At 41.6% G+C, this 18,838-nt stretch overlaps 1 protein-coding gene across 5 annotated transcripts in view; it reads right to left on the bottom strand.

Moving 5' to 3' along the window:
• The window catches only part of ACSL3 (acyl-CoA synthetase long chain family member 3), a 62,281-nt gene that overhangs the window by 30,964 nt on the left and 12,479 nt on the right, over positions 1-18,838 (bottom strand). Inside the window, exons 1-6 of one of the 5 annotated variants that reach the window (XM_053390018.1) lie at positions 16,804-16,956; positions 15,905-15,949; positions 13,658-13,756; positions 10,691-10,767; positions 8,982-9,405; positions 2,021-2,198 (exon numbers count right to left, since the gene is read on the bottom strand). In XM_053390018.1, coding sequence (XP_053245993.1) covers positions 2,021-2,198; positions 8,982-9,356 — 553 coding nt within the window. In that variant the 5' untranslated portion in view covers positions 9,357-9,405; positions 10,691-10,767; positions 13,658-13,756; positions 15,905-15,949; positions 16,804-16,956. Of the gene's footprint in view, positions 1-2,020; positions 2,199-8,981; positions 9,406-10,690; positions 10,768-13,587; positions 13,607-13,657; positions 13,757-15,904; positions 15,950-16,803; positions 16,957-18,838 lie in introns of those variants that run through there. The other 4 variants (XM_053390019.1, XM_053390020.1, XM_053390017.1 and 1 more) reach the window with 4 other exon arrangements.

Below are 18,838 nucleotides of genomic sequence, written 5' to 3'. Positions count from 1 at the left end.
ACACCAAGTATCATTTGGAAAAGAACAACAAAAAATGGAAGACGGGAATGTCAAGCTTGAACTTCCTCTAAGCTTACCATCCCCCTACCATTGGGTTGTTCTCGTCTTTATTTTGATTACAATGGTACCTCGGGATGCAAACAGGATCCGTTCTGGAGCCCCGTTTGCATCCCAAACAGAACGTAAGGTGCGACAGTGTGTCTGCGCGTGCGCGGGTCACATTTCACCGCTTCTGCACATGCGTGTGACGTCATTTTTACCGTCATTTGCCGCAGAGCGCAACCTGAAAGTGCTCAACCTGAAGTGTATTTATCTCGAGGTATGACTGTATGTATATTTTGTGGTTTTATATTGTGATTTTATCCTGTGAACCACCCTGAGACCTGTGGGTATAGGGTGTTGTATGACGACGACGACGACGACGACGAAGAAGAAGAAGAAGAAGAAGAAGAAGAAGAACGAACCAACTATCACTACGTAGCCTATACAATAATGGAAGCTGTGCCAGCTTTTCTTTTATTCCATCATCTAGAACTGAAGTAGCCATGATACTGGTACTTTCCACAATTTTGGACTACAACTCTCATCAGCTGCAACCAGCACAGACAATAATAATTGAGAGTGACAGGAGTCACAATTCATAACATCAGGAGGGCATGATGTCATTGATTCCTGGCCTAGAAACGATAGCAAGGCAGCCCTCCTGTCAGCAACCACTTCCTGTCATAGGCTTAGCTCCAGAAGTTGCATCTTTACACTGGCAAAGGGGACTACTGCCCAAGCCCGGGCCATGCTCTTGCCAAGCCCAGCAGCTCCAGAAAGTAGCAAAAGTATTACATGCCAAGCTTGTGGAGATTTTGCAAAGATACATGTTACATGTCCAGCTTACATTCAATGAGATGCTTTCCTTTTAAATGGGTGTCAGTTCTATTTTCCTCAGAATATACTGAAGTAATTAGAGCAAAAACTATGAGGGGAGACAGAAGCAGCAAAGCTTCCGTTGAAAGAAAAGCTGTAACAAGCTACTCCCACAGCTATAGAGAAGCTATATATAATAATCTGCCAAGGAAGAATTACCAAATCTTCAAAGTGCTTTTTGCAATTGCTTACAATGGCCTATTATACCAGTCTCAGTTCCTTTTTCTACTTGGGCTTTATGTGATTTCTCTTTTGAGTTGTAATTTAACATTCTGCAAAACTGCTCTCTGAATGAAACAAATTTCATTCATATATGTTTGCTGTTTTACCATGAAAGGGTCTTTTAATTGCTCCTATTAACTTTTTGGTGAGAACATACAATACAAATATATAAAAATCGAAAAGAATTGTTCAGTCTTCTACAGACATTGTTCTCTGCCTCTTACTAAGGAGGATGCTTTTATTGGTGTCCTTTAGAATCACAGAATTGTAGAGCTGGAAGCGACCCAAAAGGCCTTTCAGTCCAACCCCCTGCAATGCAGGAATTATAAGTGGAGAATCCCTGACAGATGACCATCCAACCTCGGCTTAAAAACCTGCAATGAAGGAGAGTCTAGTACCTTCCAAGGTAGTCCGTTCCACTGTCAAACAGCTCTTACTGTCACAACGTTCTTCCTAATGCTCTAGCACTGCTGAAGCACTGCTCTTGCACAAATGAACTGGAATTGGACTTGAAACGATGGTTTTCCGGGCTGAAAAGAAGTGTGATGCTTGGAAGAAAACTGCCTGCCCTCCAAAACATGTGCTTGGAGGAAACCAAACCTAAGAAAGGCTGTGTGAGAAAGGGAAATTCCCACCCTTCCCAAAGCCAGAAGGTTAACCATCGGCTCATCCTAGGAATTGGTATCTTTGCAATTCCATGGAGATGGCAACCCAAGTCCTAGGAGGAGACAGAGGAAGAATCTTCAAAACAAAACTTAATCATACTAATTTAGGGACAATAGTAGCTGCCCTACACAAGTCATTAAAAGTGTTAGGAAAACCTTCTCAGTGTATCCAAAAGCACACAAAAAAACTGATATTGCCATAAGAAAATGCTTACGTATGAAGTTGTTCATGAAGCAAGCTTGGGCAGCGATCATCCACTCTGCTCTAGTTTCACAGAAGATGGCAATGTTCGTCTTCGGTTGAATGCCCAACACAGTTAATCCATCTCCAAATTTTTTCGCTTTATTGAAAACATCATCGTACGAGAGCCAAATATATTTTCCAAGGATAACCTTAATAAATAAAAAAAGACTTTTTAAAAAATCACAAACAAGCCTAAGCATGCATAACTGCATTTCTGTGTACTTGCTTGCCTTTGTCTTTCATCTCCATGTTTGTTTTCCTGTCTAACAATATTTAGATTGAAAGGCCCATGAGACGCAGACATGACATTTTGCATAGGTTACTTTCCAAAACTTACCGTGCAAAGTGGTGCTGTATGAATAAAAATACAATAAAGAAAAGGAAGAGTACAGAACTGTTTCTTATCTCCCTAATCAATGGATTAATTTTGAATGTGAATGGATTAATTTTGTTATACCAAATACCATATTGGTCTTGAATATAAGCCTCACTTTTTTCCCCAAATTCCAACCGTGAAAAGTGAAAGTGTGGCTTAAATTCGCAACCTTACAAAAATGGGCTTTTACGATATTGCTGCTGAAACAGACATACGGTAAAACGGAACAAAAAAATGTTTCATTGCCTATTTGAGAGCTAAAGACGGTTCATTTGCCATTTGCGGGTGTGAGTGCCTGCGGAATTGTAGCAATTAAATTGCAATTTGCACTTTTAGCAATTGTACAGTAACTTTTGCGGGCTTGCAAGATCAAAGCCTTAAATTGGCTAAGAGTTACAATTCTACCAACCGCAGCAATTTTCAGCCTGCAGTCCAATTTTAAGGGAGTGGCTTATATTCGGGTATTGTCTTCCCCCTGCTTTGAATTTTAAAGGTGTGGTTTATTTGCGGGTGCGGCTTATATTCGGGCCAATACGGTATCAGAATTGTATCAGTTATCTGTAAGTGCTATTCAAGAAGAATTCAGGGGTGAAACAACTCCAAGCCCCAATCCACCATGCTGGAAAGGATACTGCATAGAGCAGAGGGGTCCTCTACTCAGCTTCTTCGGCCCTCACCATCAGGAAAGCTCTGCCAGCCTCCGACATCGGGGAAGGCCTGCTAGTGAGGAGTGCCCCAAAGTGCCCACACAAGCAGCAGGTGGAATGTACCAGTGGTAGTATCTCCACCAGAAACCCCCCAGAAGCAGGGCATTTTGGAGTGGGGATGGGATGACAGAAGATCCTATGCAGACCTGCCACCGCCACATGATAGCGACAGGCCCAATCTTAGCATCCATGCTGTACCAGCCAGAGAGATGACCCACAAATGACCCCACCTGGACCCCACTTCCTGCCTTGGCTAGCGCAAGTGCGCTGCCAACCAAGGGCTAGGACTGCAACAGGCAGTTTCCCAAAAGCAGTCTTGCCCCTCACAACATCAGGAAGGGTTTCAAATAAATTTCAAAGGGATTTCAAAGGGTGTTTGTTGTTATCAACAATTAGACATTTCAGATTGAAAACCCAATAACAGCTTTGATTTTCAGATTCATACCAGCCCTTTGGACTACGTTTGTGCTTATAAAAAAAGGACTGAAGTTACTAATACATCTAGGCCAGGCATGTCCAACCGGGTGATTGCAAAAACTGTGGTCCATTTTCCCTAAAAAAGCTGCTCTAGGCTATGGGTTTCCAGATCAGCAAAACAGATAACAGGTTTTTCCTGTTAAAGCTCCTACACAGAGCAGCAACTGTGAGTAAGGGGCCCATGCTGCACAGTGTTTGCCCCAGATCCCAGACCGGCCTTCCTCTTGGTCTCCACTGAGGAACTGAGTGTGGTCGCCAGTCCCCTGCCTCACACCAGACAGCAGCTTTAATAGGAAGAGACTGGAGTGTCTAATCTATGCAATTTCGCACACAGAAGGCTATTTACCTAGTGCTGCACCGCACAAGCAGAAAGTGTTCGACAAAAGTGAGCATAAAAAGATAAACACTGCTCTCTAGTGTGTGCTTTTTGTTATAACACTTAAGTACAAATACGAGTCTGCTGTGATCAAAAATGAAGTAAATTTCAATGTGGCCATGAGGTTACTAAGGTTGTGCTCCTAAGAAGACCTGCTAGGAGTAAGCCCCCACTGCCGTCAATGAGACCTGCATTCAAATCAACATGCACAAAATGGCAACTTGCACCCTTCAGCTTGCATTCCTTCATTGAATTAAAAGGAAAGCCTCCTTTTCAGATTCCATACAAGAGTTTTGACATAAATTATTAACCTTATATGCCACTTAGGACACAGAGGAAGATTACAAACGTTTGTTGCACTGCAATTTTCTCCTAAATGTATAAAATTCTATTTTTCAGCACAAAAGAAATAAACAATTCTCAGATGGGAATGCAGAATTTTGTTGTAAATATCCCCCAAAACTTTAGATTTTTATGCATAAGCTCTTAAATTTCAGTAATGGAAGGAAAAAATAAGACAAGCAGTTAAATTCACCAGCAATTCTGCACTTGAAAATAAACAGGATTTTATCATCTACACTTGGGGTTTTTTGTTTGTGTTTAAATAAACTAGAACATATCCAATACTGCCATCATATGGAACAAAACAGAATAGCAGCAAGTGTGCTTATTCTGATTGCTATTCACCAGAGAGCCTTCTTGACATTAGTATTATGGACACAGGACAGCGTTGTCACGTTGATTGATTGATTGATTGATTGATTGATTTATAAAATAGATTTGTATATTGCTGTCTCATAAATATATATATATATATATATTGCAGCAGTTTACAACAACATAAAACCAGATGATAAAATTATAGAAAATTAAAAACTAATTTAAAACAAATAGAAATTAAAAGCATACATCGATTGACCATGGGGGGGGTGTACTCTTAGCTACATGCATAGTTCTGGAGGAACAGAAAAGTTTTCAGCATGTTTCTAAAAGTCAGCACAGATGAATTGGAGGCTATGATACTTAGTTGTATTTTACAGCTTGGTTTTTGTTTGTTTTTGGTTATTGTATTTGTGTTTGTGAACTGCCCTGAGAAACCTGGTGATGACGGGGCATGATATAATTCTACACTTGATCTTAGCTAAAAGGCTGAAAGCAGTAACAAAAATTATCCAATGACTTATCTGCATGCATATTTGAATCTGTTTTTAACATCACACCACGCTCACCATTTCAGTGGTCTAGCACGTTCAATAAAAGCCAATATGGCTTTTAAAATACTTTATGTGAGCTGTACCAAATGCAGTCTGACAACTCCTTTTTCCCTACTTTAGCCACCATGTTAACACTGACATGGAGCTGGGAGAATGAGGCTTGCTGAAGGAATAAGTGTTCCAGTTATGTGACTCACTTCTCTGCAGGAGGTTGGGCAGGAGCAACTTGGAAGGTTCTATCGGTTCTCCCCACCCCAAAAAGTGGCACACACAATTGTGGAGAGGAGGTCAGCTCTGTGGAGTTCATGGTCCACCCTTGACATTATCCAAGCTGCTTTAGAGTGTAAGGGGCAAAGAACTGAACTCTCACTTCTCTTTCTTCTCACTTCCCAGGTCCAGTTGGGCGGAGGGGTCAAACAGAAGCTCAGAAAGGAAGACAGCCCTTCATAAAGCTTTGCCAGACACATTATTATAAAAAGTGGGGAAACTAAGATGACCATTCTGCTAGAGGAAGGACACGTGGGCTGAAGTGTCCTGGAAAAGCTTGTCCTGGGCTGCACTTCAAGGCCAAACTACAATGCTCCCACAACTCAAAAGTGGTCCACCAGTGGATAAACTCAACATTTTAATCAGATCATTCTTCCCTGCCCCCACCTCTTTCCCTTAAAAAGAAAAATAAGAGGAGAATAAGCAGTTCCATCCCTGCATTTTGCAACTGCCAAGTAGTTTAATAACTTGCATAACAGAATGGCCTAAAGCTCCCTCATACTGAACATTCATTCCACTAATTATGCTTAGAAAATAAACTTACTAAGTAGCTAAAATGTTAATCTATGCTCAAAAGCCGTGTGCAGGCAATAACAAGTTGTTTTCTGTAACTTTTCAAGCCAACCAGGATGAGGGTCATGCACATTTATGAATCACAAGCCCTCGCTGCTCATGAATAGCAAGTTTTAGCTGGACTCACTAGGAAGCCAGTATTTGTGGCTACCCGCAAGTATCACCAATCCATCCCCTGCCTCAAGACCTCTGGCAGGAAGAGAGAATGCAAGCAAGAAGGGGCGTACTTTTTTCCTCATCTTACATTCAAGGGTATATAAAAAACCAAGAGCACACAGCCCTGGCTTCCCATTAAAATCCTCCATATGCAACAAGAAGAAACTTAAGAGGATAAAAAATAGGTAAGAGAGCAGTGGTACAAGGGCAATATGACTAATTTGTTCACTGGATGAGCTCCCTGCACTGCTGCTGAATGTGGGAAGGAGGGTCTTAACTCAGCAGTAGTGCACATACAGGGTCCAAGGTTAGTCCCCAGTCTCTCTATATGGGGATGGTAAAAGACCCCTGAAGATGGACTGGCCAGGCATTAACACAATTTCCTTTGTTTTAAGAAAACGGTAGGAAAGTCAAAAGCCGGCTCAGTGTATAACGTTTGGTTTGTTTTATTTATTAATAGTTATAACAACAATTTTAATAAGAGTGGCAGCTGTGGCACTAATGAGCGCTCCTACCTCTTCTCAATTCTAATAATGCTACTCTATAGGCACAATTTAAGCTATGTTTAACACCATATCCCAGTTACGTGATTCTCCAGAAACAGAAGACTTTAAATGGACAGTTAAAAGTGACTGCTGGGACAGAAAATAAAGACAGCTACTGAACAGATCTATAAGAAACCTGTACCTCCATGCTAGGAAGGGATTACTCACCCAGACTTTAAAATCACAAGAGCACTCCTCCCTTTTACAGCGTCGTTGTTCACATTACCTGCACAGGTAATGGCCATTTTGCTGTGCAGCTAGGCCATTTTTTGGCTTTGTGTTGTCATTTGAACCCAGTCTCCTAGTTTAGCTCTCCAGACAAACCACAAAATGTGAATCTTGGGGCAACCTTTTGTCACAGCTCTTGGCATGTCTGAAAAGAGCTAACCCATGTCTGAATGACACATTAATCCAAACCATGGCCTGGTTCAGTACAGCGACAAAACAACCAGGGAGGAGCAAAACTGTCCCATTATTTTATGTGGCAGTTTGCTTGTTTGCACTAAGCCAAACTATGTCTTGGGTTTACATATGCACTGGGCCAATATTTTTGAAGCACTGGAACTAAATGGAGAATGTTGAGTTTAACTCCTGCACATGGAAGTGTCTACCAACACCAAAATGCCCACTAGAGCACCTCGAACTGTTTTGGAGAAGAAAAAGATGTGGCATGAACAACTTACACCGATTCTTTCCTTCACCAAAATGAGCCAAGAGAAAAAGTCAAAGGACTTGGAGTTGGGAGGTGTTGGTCTGTCAAATACAAGTATTTTCTCTGCAGTGTATGGAGAACTTGGGCAAACAGATCTTTGCGTTCAGGACAGTCGTCAAAGCATAGCTGTCAAGTGTCCCTTATTTGAAGGGACAGTCCCTTATTCCAGCACCATGTCCCGCTGCTGTCCCTTATTGATGGATGTCCCTTAAATGTCCCTTAAATGATGTCACTTAAATTTCAAAGGAAGCAGCTCCTCTCCCTCCCTCCCTGCTGGCCAGGGAGGAGGGAGGCTCCAACTGTGTTGCTTGGCTGTGTTGCTCACCCAATAAGAAGTCTAAGAACGACTGGGGGGTGGAGCTTGCATGCCTTGTGTGTGGCTAGTTAATGCAAGCTGAGGGGGTTTTTGAATGCTGAGCGCCATTTTGTTGCACGTGCTGCTGCAAACTTTGCAGTGCAAAGCCAGGCCGGGGAGCCATCTTAAGTTGAGGCTGCCTAGGCCTTGTGGTGCATGTGATTCAGATTCTATTCAGTTGAACCTCTGGTTACAAAGTTGGTTGGACAGTGTTCTCGAAGCTACCAGCATGAGTTTGACCAGACTGCAGGAGGACAGGAAGACTGGAGTGCCTGGAACAGGTGAGGCTGCAGGTCCCTTATTTTCAAGGCTGCTGGTCCCTTATTTTCAAATCTGTAAGTTGACAGCTATGCGTCAAAGAGGGAGGAGCAGATGCCATCAGTAACTTGGCAATGGGATTTCTAGGTTCATGAAAACAAAGTAAAAACCCACTCAAGCTATGCATCAGTGATTCTCTACTATCATAAGCAAGTCTGAAGTCTCCAGCCATTTCCCACAGTGCTATTTCACACAAACTATTGTGCGGCCTGTGGGGGCCCTCCAAGATTCCAGGCAATTGCTGCCCCGGGCATCCTTTCCTTCTTGTCCCCTCCACCATTTAAAGCCTGGGAACTTCTCCCAGCAAGGGTGCAAGTCAACAAAGTTTGAAAAACTAGAGCAACAGTAGATGACCATCAGCCATAAAAAATGTACCCACCTCCATGAATTTGATTAGTAAACTGGAAGTTTGAGACTGCACTATCACACCCAACAGTAGCAAAAATACAAATTATCCATCAAGACCCAGGAGAAGATTTGTGAGAACTCATCTGTAGCCAACTGTTCTGAAAAGGTCCACACAGTAGACATGCTTCCCTCTGTCAAATCAAACTTACCAAGGAGCACTATTATATTTAAATTTGCCGCAAAAACATACACTAGCCTGCTTTCCATACCATGACTGCACATACGCTGTCTATACTCCTTCCTTACAACATAAAATATTTTACACTAGGAGTGGGGAACCTGATGTTGGCAGACTCCCAAAGGCCACCAGTGCCAGCTAGTATGGCGAATAGGCAGGGATGATGGGAGATGTAGTTCAGCAATATGTGGAGGGTTACAGGTTCCTCACCTCTGCTTCACATTCCATTTAAAAAGGGATGTTTTAAAAAAAGACGTAAACATAGCCTACCTTTTTAAAAACCTTTCCAGATGGCTGGATTTCATCTTCCTCCTTCAAGACTTCCCGTGTTCCCAGGAGTTTTCTGTCCTTAAATTTACTCCTAGCATACTTGAAAGCTTTGTCGAGTGTATCACAACCAGGGTATAATACAGATGCTAAGCAATGCAAACTGTTAACAGATCTGTATGCACTGCCTGGCCTGCAACTCACAGGTTTAGCTTTAATTTGCTTTGACTTGGCTATGACATGTCTTGCTCCAGAAAATAAATACCATGGAATAAAAGTTATAACTGTGTAAAGCAAGATTACAAAGTTTATAAAAAAAAGAAGCAATGGATTGATATCATGCTTTAGCTTCATAGAGTCCATTTTTGAAGATTTCATGCTCTCCTGTGTAGCTTACAAAGTATATCACAAAAAGATCAATGAAGTCCTGAAACAGAAAAGAAGGGGGGGAAACTATCATCACACATTGACCGCATTGACTTAGGTTTCATAATTAAAACTCATATTCCATTTATGGAACTATAACAAAGTTAAAAAGGCCAAGCAAAAGTGGAGAGGTTAAATGTTTGAGCACATCTTTCATGTATGAGTCCCCCATATTTGATTCACAGCACCTCCAGTTAAAGGGTTCTGAGGTAGGAAACTGAGAAAGACATTTACCTACCCCTCCTCTCTACACAGGTCCCTCTTCCACTTCCTTGTTTTCTTTAACCAAATTTTTCACGACGAACTCATAAAATCACAGAATTGTGGGGCTAATTGTCAAATGAAGGTTAGCACTTTCCTCCAAGGGTTCCTGGTTCATCTAATCAAAGTTCAAAACAGCAGCCCAATTGACAAATGATGTTTAGCACTTTGCCTCCAAGCAATGGCTGACAAACCTATTTCAAACCGTAGTTGAAAGGCAAACTGCTGCCAAGTGGTTGATCATGATAAAATGATTAGGTAAACTGGGAAGTGTAGAAGGAAAGATGCATTTCAGGCACAAGGAGTCTGCATCACTTTCTCGAACCTCCAAACCATGATTTGGAGAATGTGTTTGGGACATCTGAATTGAGCCCATACAGTGGTACCTCGGTTTAAGGACAGTCCGGTTTAAGAACAATCTGGTTTACAAACTTCGCAAAACCAGAAATAGTGTCTTGGCTTGAAAACTTTACCTCGGTCAATGAACGGTGGAAGGGCACGGGTGGTGGGAGGCCTCATTAGGGAAAGCATGCCTCAGTTTAAGAACGGTTTTGGTTTAAGAACGGACTTCTGGAATGGATTAAGTTCATAAACCGAGGTACCACTGTATAAAGATACCTGTGAACAATGTCTAGACCTCATAAAGTCAAATATATGTTGTTCAAAAGGATAGTACAAAATTATCAGTATACTTAGAAGAGTCATTCTTAAAATATACTCAAAAATAAATTGCAAAAAACCCCAAAAACTTTTTTTTCCCAAAAAGCACAGGAAACCCGAAATTTTCTACTGAATCTGCCACTGGTCCGCATAGCTCACAATTTCCTACCAAACTGACTAGCTGCAGTCCTCCTATCCAGTACTTACTGCAAATTATAGACATACATTAAAGCTAAATTAAGCAAGGAATATGAATGACACAGTGTTTACAATTACCCTTTTTTTAAAAAATAAGGAACGTTTTTTGAACATTGAGAAATGGCACAACATCATAAAATGTCATCTTACTTGTTCACCTTACTTACCAAGCCATATTGCTATGTGGCCTTTAAATATATGTTTAATTCACTGGCAGAACTTGCATTAACACCTTCTGTTGTGCCTGTAAGAAAGCAAGAGAAATGGTATGCTTTTAGCTCACAAACCAAAGTTCAGATAATGATAGAAGGGCATGCTCTCGCCACAAATTATCATACTACATTCATAGTACTTCAAATGAATCTTACTATAAGCTATATTAAGCTATCTGAAAAAGGATGGGATAAAAATGTACTACAAATCTAAATATTTTACATGCAATTACATTTCACAATTATTAACCAAGGCTACCACAACATTCAGTAAACCGAACCCAGCCAACCTTTCTGCATGTGTTCTGGAGTAAGCAAGCTACAGACAAGTCTGGCTAATGCTATTAAGATTGTGGTCAAAATCTACAAACTAGGGGATATGCAAACTTTTACACAGAACTCTTCAACAAACAGTCATGCTATCGATAAAATTGAATTGAAGCACTGAACATTGCACAATGTGCACTAAAAGACCTAAATAATATAGGAGTCATAACCATAAAAAAGAAAATAGCAGCTAAATGTGCTAATATCAATATTTAAATGGATGCTAAAAGGCCCGGAAGGACAGGAAAATCCCTGCCTGGTACCAGCACAACATTAGAGAGAATTCTGCCAACCAGTTTCAGACAGCAATTAACATCCATGAATTTAACAGTTTTGTGGCACTTTACTTTTAAAAACTAACAAATTTATGAAGTTGATTAAAGATTCCTTTCTTCATGTAAAGAGAAAGCAGTGCCAGTAGCCCCAATTTCTGTCCTCAAATATGCAGTGCAAAGCAGAAGGCTTGATGGCAATCTCTGTATACTTCTAGTAAGCAATTCAAGTAAGAATTTGGGCAGGGAGATTGTATCTGTGGGCTTGGTCATAAAAGGCCCACAGGCCCCCTGGACAAAAAGATCAGCTGTGTCTTCCCCATTGTTCAGTTCCTCTACTAACCAACAGAGAACCAACTTGTTGTAGCGCAGGTCTTAATTTCTAAAGCCTCTCTTTCCTGCAGTCTCTCTGTGACAGTAGGGCATCTAGGTTGAACAGAAGATACTGGCTTTGTTCTAGTGCCACAACCTTGGTCTTTCCTTTTCACTGGAAATGGTCTGAAGGACTGATGGGTGCTCCGAGTCCTGTAGGGACCGCCCCCTTTGTGCTGGCCTATTTTCACCTGGCCTGGGGGGGGGGCCTGACTGACTCCAGCTACAAGAGGTGGTGCTGCGGCAGTGGCGGCAGCCAGAGACCTCTTTATCCTGTGACCCCTGAAATACTTCCTACTATGGATGCTTAGAAGCTAGCAGCGACGGATATTGTGTTTGTTTGTTTTGTTGGGGTCAAGATTTGTGTTTTTTTGCTATTATTGGTAGTATGATATTTGCTGTTATGGGTATTATTCAGCTAAGTTTTAGTCAGAGTAGACTCACTGAAATTAACAAACTTAACTTAGTCATCTTCATTAATTCCTATGGTTCCACTATGAGTAAAACTTAGCTGAATACCACCCTATTTTTTTAATATAAAGGTAAAGGGACCCCTGATCATTAGGTCCAGTCGTGACCAACTCTGGGGTTGCAGCGCTCATCTCGCTTTATTGGCCGAGGGAGCCAGCATAGCTTCCGGGTCATGTGGCCAGCATGACTAAGCCGCTTCTGGCGAACCAGAGCAGCGCATGGAAACACCGTTTACCTTCCCGCCGGAGCGGTACCTATTTATCTACTTGCACTTTGACGTGCTTTCGAACTGCTAGGTTGGCAGGAGCAGGGACCGAGCAACGGGAGCTCACCCTGTTGCGGGGATTTGAACTGCCGACCTTCTGATCGGCAAGTCCTAGGCTCTGTGGTTTAACCCACAGTGCCACCTGTGTTCCCCCCCCTTTTAAATATAGTTAGACCTTTTTTTGAATTTAATTTTACTGTAAACTTAATGAGATGTTTTCATTAATTCATGGTAAGGCATAACAATAACGATAAAAATAGGGCGATTTTACAAAAATATAACAAGATTTAAGTAATTAAGTAACAACCACTGTGGTGCAGTGGTTAAAATACTGCACTAGGACCTGGGAGTCCAGGATTCAAACCCCCACCCAGCCCTGAAACCCATTGGGTGACCTTGGGCCAGTTACTATCTCTTAACCTATCCCACAAGGATGATGTGGGGATAAAACAGAGAGAGAGAGAAGCAAGTATATCATATTGAGTTCTTGGGGGCGGGGGGCGGAGGTGGGATACCAACAGCATTTTTTTCCTGGGAATTTGATTTCCCTGAAAGTATACCACATGGTCTATATTCTCCATCTTGAAGAAAGAACACAAATCATGGCAAGCATTTTAGGTTTCAATAACAAAGAACAAGTTTCAAAGGCCCACTCTTCAGCACAGCTAAAATTAAATTATATTGAAAAAATACTATTTAAGAGCAGTTATTCTTCAAGAGCACCTGCTAACTCTGGTTGTTGTTAGAGATAAAATGAGTAGTCCCAGTCAACTCTGAAAAACAAGGGGGTAGGGAGAAGGCAGGTTGATTCCCACTTCACCCTTTCTAAGCTGCACCTGATACTGCAAGGAGCAAGGTGGCTTATATAGTCTTTCTTTGCTTTATTTCACCAACAATCTCTTTGGTGACAAACTATATTATGGATGCAGCTTTAAATAATTTTTTGCCAGGTTCCACTCAAGTATTAAATAAAAAAGGCTGTTTCAAAGAAAATGTGTTTTAGGATTAATTCAAAATCAGTCTGTCCAGAGTTCTGGGAAATGCACTGACTGATCCCATTATACAATTATTATACAATAATTACTTTCAGAGGTACGGTTCTTAAATGGGAAAGTGGGGGGAAATCCAGATAAAAATGTGTTTACCAGCTGATCTGATAATCCTGTGACGAACAATTAAACTAGAATAAAGCACAAAGTGTCAAGACAAAGAAACCTTAAATGACTTCTCATTGTTGTGGTTGCTACTGATGGGACAGCAGTTTCTAGACGCTTCAGTCTCAGCTGAGTATTTCACCCACAACGTTGCAGAAATCTAAAGACAAAAATGTGAAACTAAATTAAAGCAACTATAAAAAACTAATTGCTGCCCTTTCACCTAAATAGATGCAAGATCCAACCTGCAAATTTTCCAAGTTGCACTACATTAATTAGATACAGACAAAATACAATTACTGCCACGGTACCCCATAGTCCATTGCATCACGATCTTATTTATTTCCTGGATTTGTATCCAACCAACACAGCATTCGGGGAGGCTCACAACCAAAAAAACTAAAACCTAACATCCAAGACTAAGCAATTATACATCATATTGATTCCAAGTCACAGGCCAATTTATCCAACTATGAGATGTGCACCACCCACTCATATCTGGATTCTGTTGGTTACTAGCCCATGTCTAACAGATCATGCACATCTACCACCACGTGTGGTATTCCATTTTTGGTACGTCACAGGGAACAATTGCTTTTGACAATTTGCCAGTACTCTAAAATTTGAGTCCTGCTCACAGCAGTGGATGCAGACAACCAGGTGCCTACAGTTAGGAACTGGAACAGAAAACATCTTCAGGTGCTTCTCTTGCGGACAACATAAAAGCCCACTATCTCACACAGAGGAATTAAGTCACAACAGCCTGTATCCTCCAAATAGCAGAAATATGTACTTTGCAAACAATAATAAAATTTCAAACATGCAAGAACAACATGCTGAAAGACTGGGCTAGAAGAATTACTGATGGGCTTAACAAAACAATTCTCTCTTCAACTTTTGCACATATGTCCTAAGGAAGGCCATCTGCTCCCAAGATCGTAAGGTGAGAATCCGAAAGAATTCAAAAATGCTTAAAACTACAAGAACTTCTAGTATACAGTTTTCATTTTTGAGAGGTAGGTGGGTTGTCTGGGTTTTAAAAAAATTAACTAGAATCGCCTTGACAATTGACTAACCTTGATTAGGTTTATTCTTTTTTAACAATAGCATTCAACACAGTTCGCAACAGTCAAATCTAACATAGAATAATGATATTTTAGTAGATAACTCAGTCAGTAGAGCATATGGCTCTAAATCCCAGGGTCGTGGGTTCAGGTCCCACACTGAGAAAAAAATTACTGTATTGCAGGGGGTCGGAATAGAAGACCCTTGTGTTCCCTTCTATCTCTATTGTTATATGATAATATGAGAGTACAGTCCTAGGGCACAGTTTCTCAAACTGCAATCCATGAATTCCATTCAGATGGCCTAAGGAAAAGTTATGGAATGTTTGATAAGATCTGTACTTGGTCCTGAACTTGGTTGCTTTTTTTCTGAGAACAGTGCATGAGGCTGTTTACACAGAGTCAAATTTTCAAAAAGATTAACAAGGACCCATGATTATCAGAATTATTATTATTATCAATTTAATTTATACACAATGTAAGCATACACAAAATGATTAAATATCTAAAAACAGATGCAGAATATGACAATGATGCTGGTGTCGAAGGGGCGATAATATTACACTTCATATTTAATCCAGAAACAAAACCTGAATATATATTTTTCTGGCTTGGTATCACTATACTCACTAATACTTTTATTTGGTTGCAATAGCCTGCATATGTTATCAGATGCACTTCCACTAGCGTACATGGTTGGGTATTTTGTGGCTGTTTGTCAACTGTGTGTTTAAGGGTTTCACTTGGTAGAGTTAAACATGGAAGGGAAACAATGTGTAAGCCCATACAGTACATGATATGAATTTATAGCTGTTAATGAAAAGGAAACTCCCACTTAAAACACAATCGTACTCACAGTTGCTCCCCTGCACCTTTTACAGGGCAGAAGTATAATGCAGAGCAGAAGTATAAATGCACGAGGTATCAGCTAAAGCCAATGTGGTGTAATGGTTAGTGATGGACTAAGACTTGGGAGACCGTCCAGTTCAAAACCCTACTCGGTCATAAAGTTCATTGAGTGGCCTTGGGCCAGTCACCATCACTCATACTCTTAACAACCCTGTGAGGTAGGTTAGACTAACATGAGGAGAGGGATAATTATGTATGCCACCTTGAGTTCCTTGGAGGAAAGGTGGACTATAAATGTAGTAAATAAAAACAGTATCTTAACAAATGCACTTTGCTATAAATTTTACATATTTATCATAAAGTTGTTTGCACATTATACACTTTAATTTTACTACCTGCTGAACTTTCTGTGCACTGCTCAGTTGCATTTCAGGGCTATACTGCAAACAAAGAAAAATATGTCACAAAATTACTTTGCTGCAACATATATCAGGCTCCACAGTGAACCAGCAAACCATTTGCTTCTGCCCCAGTTTGGGTGGCGACAATACAGAAAAATAATGGATTGAAAACACCCAGATACAAAATTTAAGCTACTGATCTATTTTATATGTACTTCACATACAATCCTGTGTGTGTCTACTAAGTGTGATGGGAGTTAAATTGGTCTTACGTTCTGGTGTGTGATTGCAACCTTAGCTTGCAATCCTATGCACATTTACTAGGAAGCCTGGGTCAGTGTACATAGGACTGCAGTTAAGTCTTCAGCTACTTCATCAACTAGCAGCAGTAACAGGTGTTGGGTGAGAAGCCTGCTGATAACCTAGCCCCATCAAAAGCTATGCGGCAGCAGTATTCAGTTCAAGGGGAAACTGTCAAATCCGGAACTAATTACGTGAATTAAAGGAAAGATTATTTGGGGCCTCTTTCCTTTTTGATAGCACACGTGCCTTAATGTTTTTATTTCTTCCGCTGTGCTTGTGGCTCGCTATCTTAAAAAACCAAAAACCAGTAGTGGATATAAGCATCTTAAAATTGGAGCTAAAACCAAAGAACGGAACAATCGCCCTTTCGCCATTCATTTCTAACAGGAGAACAGGAAAGCGTTGGGGCAACTTGTATCTATATATATCTATACATAGCTTCGGGGGAAACGCGTGGAAGTTGGCGAAGAGAAAGCGCTGAGTGAGCCGAGTGACGCTTGCTTGGCGTCTTTCAGCATCGTCACCCGGATGACGGAGGAGGCCCAGCGCTGTTTCGAAAGGTGCAACTCTGGCTGGGGTGCAAACCTTACCTGGCCAAGTGGGATCCCTTGGTGGGCGGGAGGGAGGGGAGGCGACCTTCGTCCCCCCGCCCCCCACCCGCTAGGTGTACCAGGCAGCACCCACTGCCATCCGATTCCTTGTCCCGGGGGTTGAGAGCAGCCTCGGAGGAGGCGTTGCCGTGGAAACGGAAAATCCGCTTTGTGACGCGGTTCGAAGAGCGGCCTCTTCCCTCTAGCCCGCCCCTCCCCATCCGAGACCCAGACAAAAGGAGCCGCTAGGAGCCCACGTGGCTGCAAGCCAGCCGGGACTGGCCTGTTTCCACGCCCCCAGCCCGTAAACTCCGCCCCCCTCGAGGGGGGGTCTCAGGGAGCGCCGCGCATAGGGGAAGCGTGGCTTCACGCGCATTCCACAGGGATTCGGTGTCAAAAGATAAGCAAGGTTTGGCTGCCGGGTTGGAGCCAAAAGGTGCGGCTGCGGTTGTTTCAGTGGGGGTGGGGAGGAAAAGCTCCGCTATGGAGCTCCCAGTAGTTTTAAGGAAGCCGGTTGCACATGTTTCTGCACAGGAGCGGGTAGTGGGAAACGCCCAACGAGCCTATCACGAGTTTAGGAGAGCTGCAACATGCTTTAAGCGCGATCTCACAAACTTGTAGGGTTTTCCCTGCTTCCTTGAATGTGTTACGTTTCAGTGCAGCTATAGGAGTGTCGATTAAGCTGCCTTGTGTTGGTTTTTACGGGTCTCGTATGCTACTTCATGCAACACTTTTCCTGAAGGTTACTCTATTAAAAATTGGACTACACTTCCTATTATCTGCAGCTCGCCTGCCTGGCTGGCTGGTGCTGCTGGGAAATGAAGTATAACAATGTCTGGAGGACCACAGTTTCCTCATCCCTTGGGCAGGTCCTGTCCCCATGTTTGACAATCTGCACTCTTAAGGGTCGTATGCAGCCTAATGGACTGGAATTCTTGCTTCGATTTCAAACTCTATTTTTGTAATAAAACAGCAAAAGTAAAGTGAAATAAATCTTTTACCAGGATAGTCATCAAAATTATATAACCTGAGCAAGTCAACAGCAAGTTGGGGTGTGTGAAGGTAAACAAACTGTCATGATGCATGACATAGGTGTTTTACTCTGGAGCTTTTTATTATCTCACCAGGATAGTAAACATTAAATGTTGATTGCCACACAAAAGCAATACAGTCTAGTGATCTGTGAAATGACCATGTATTGGGCACACCAACAGCCTTAAGATTTTATTTGGTAAATATTTTATTAATACGCCTTTAGATTCAAAATTTCCATGGTGGCTTTTTAAATTATAAACAAGTTTTCAGACAAAACAAGTTTTCACACTATAAAAAGGTGGCAATTGTGGGGTATTCTTATTCATTCTGCATTGCAGGAGACATAGTATTATTCTGCTAATACATCCAAACAAATAATTGCTATACTTTATAAAAAATGATGTGAATTAATAAGGTTTTTATTGTTCATGTTTAGTAACTGCAAATCTAAATGTCTACCATTTGTTTGCTTACCTGTGAACTGATTTTTTAAAAATCTTTGCCCCTCTCTATCACTTTATAGGTTAATTACTATAGCTCTTTCCATAATTGCATCAAGAAGATGAGGAAAGCTCTACCTGTGCAACTACTGCTTGATGTTATATACACAGTATCGGGAAGACATGGCAACCAGTATTAAATGAGACAAGCAGATGTCTTAGCTCAGCATTCTGTCAGCAGTTCTGGCTATCTAGATGCAGTACTGGCTAACCAGATGCAGAGCTTAATGTTGGCTCCTCACTAATGGGAAATGCATGGAATTAGCCTTGGACATTATAACACAGTAGTGCCAACAAACACATAATCCAGTGGTTTTCAACCAGTGTGCCACTGTACCCTGGGGTGCCTTGAATGATGGTCAGGGGTGCCGCTGGCAACACTGGTGTCTGTCACACTTTCCTCTGGTGCCTCTGTCCTACCTCTGATGCCCTCTCTGATGCTTGCACAGCTGTTTATTGCAGCAGTCCTGGCTATAAGCTGTGCAGGTGAATGGTGCCTC

This window comes from Podarcis raffonei, chromosome 5 (assembly GCF_027172205.1).
Source record: "Podarcis raffonei isolate rPodRaf1 chromosome 5, rPodRaf1.pri, whole genome shotgun sequence".
In the NCBI taxonomy this organism is placed as follows: domain Eukaryota; kingdom Metazoa; phylum Chordata; class Lepidosauria; order Squamata; family Lacertidae; genus Podarcis; species Podarcis raffonei.
The sequence above is the reverse complement of the archived record's forward strand: the minus strand, read 5'-3'. Positions and strand labels throughout refer to the sequence as shown.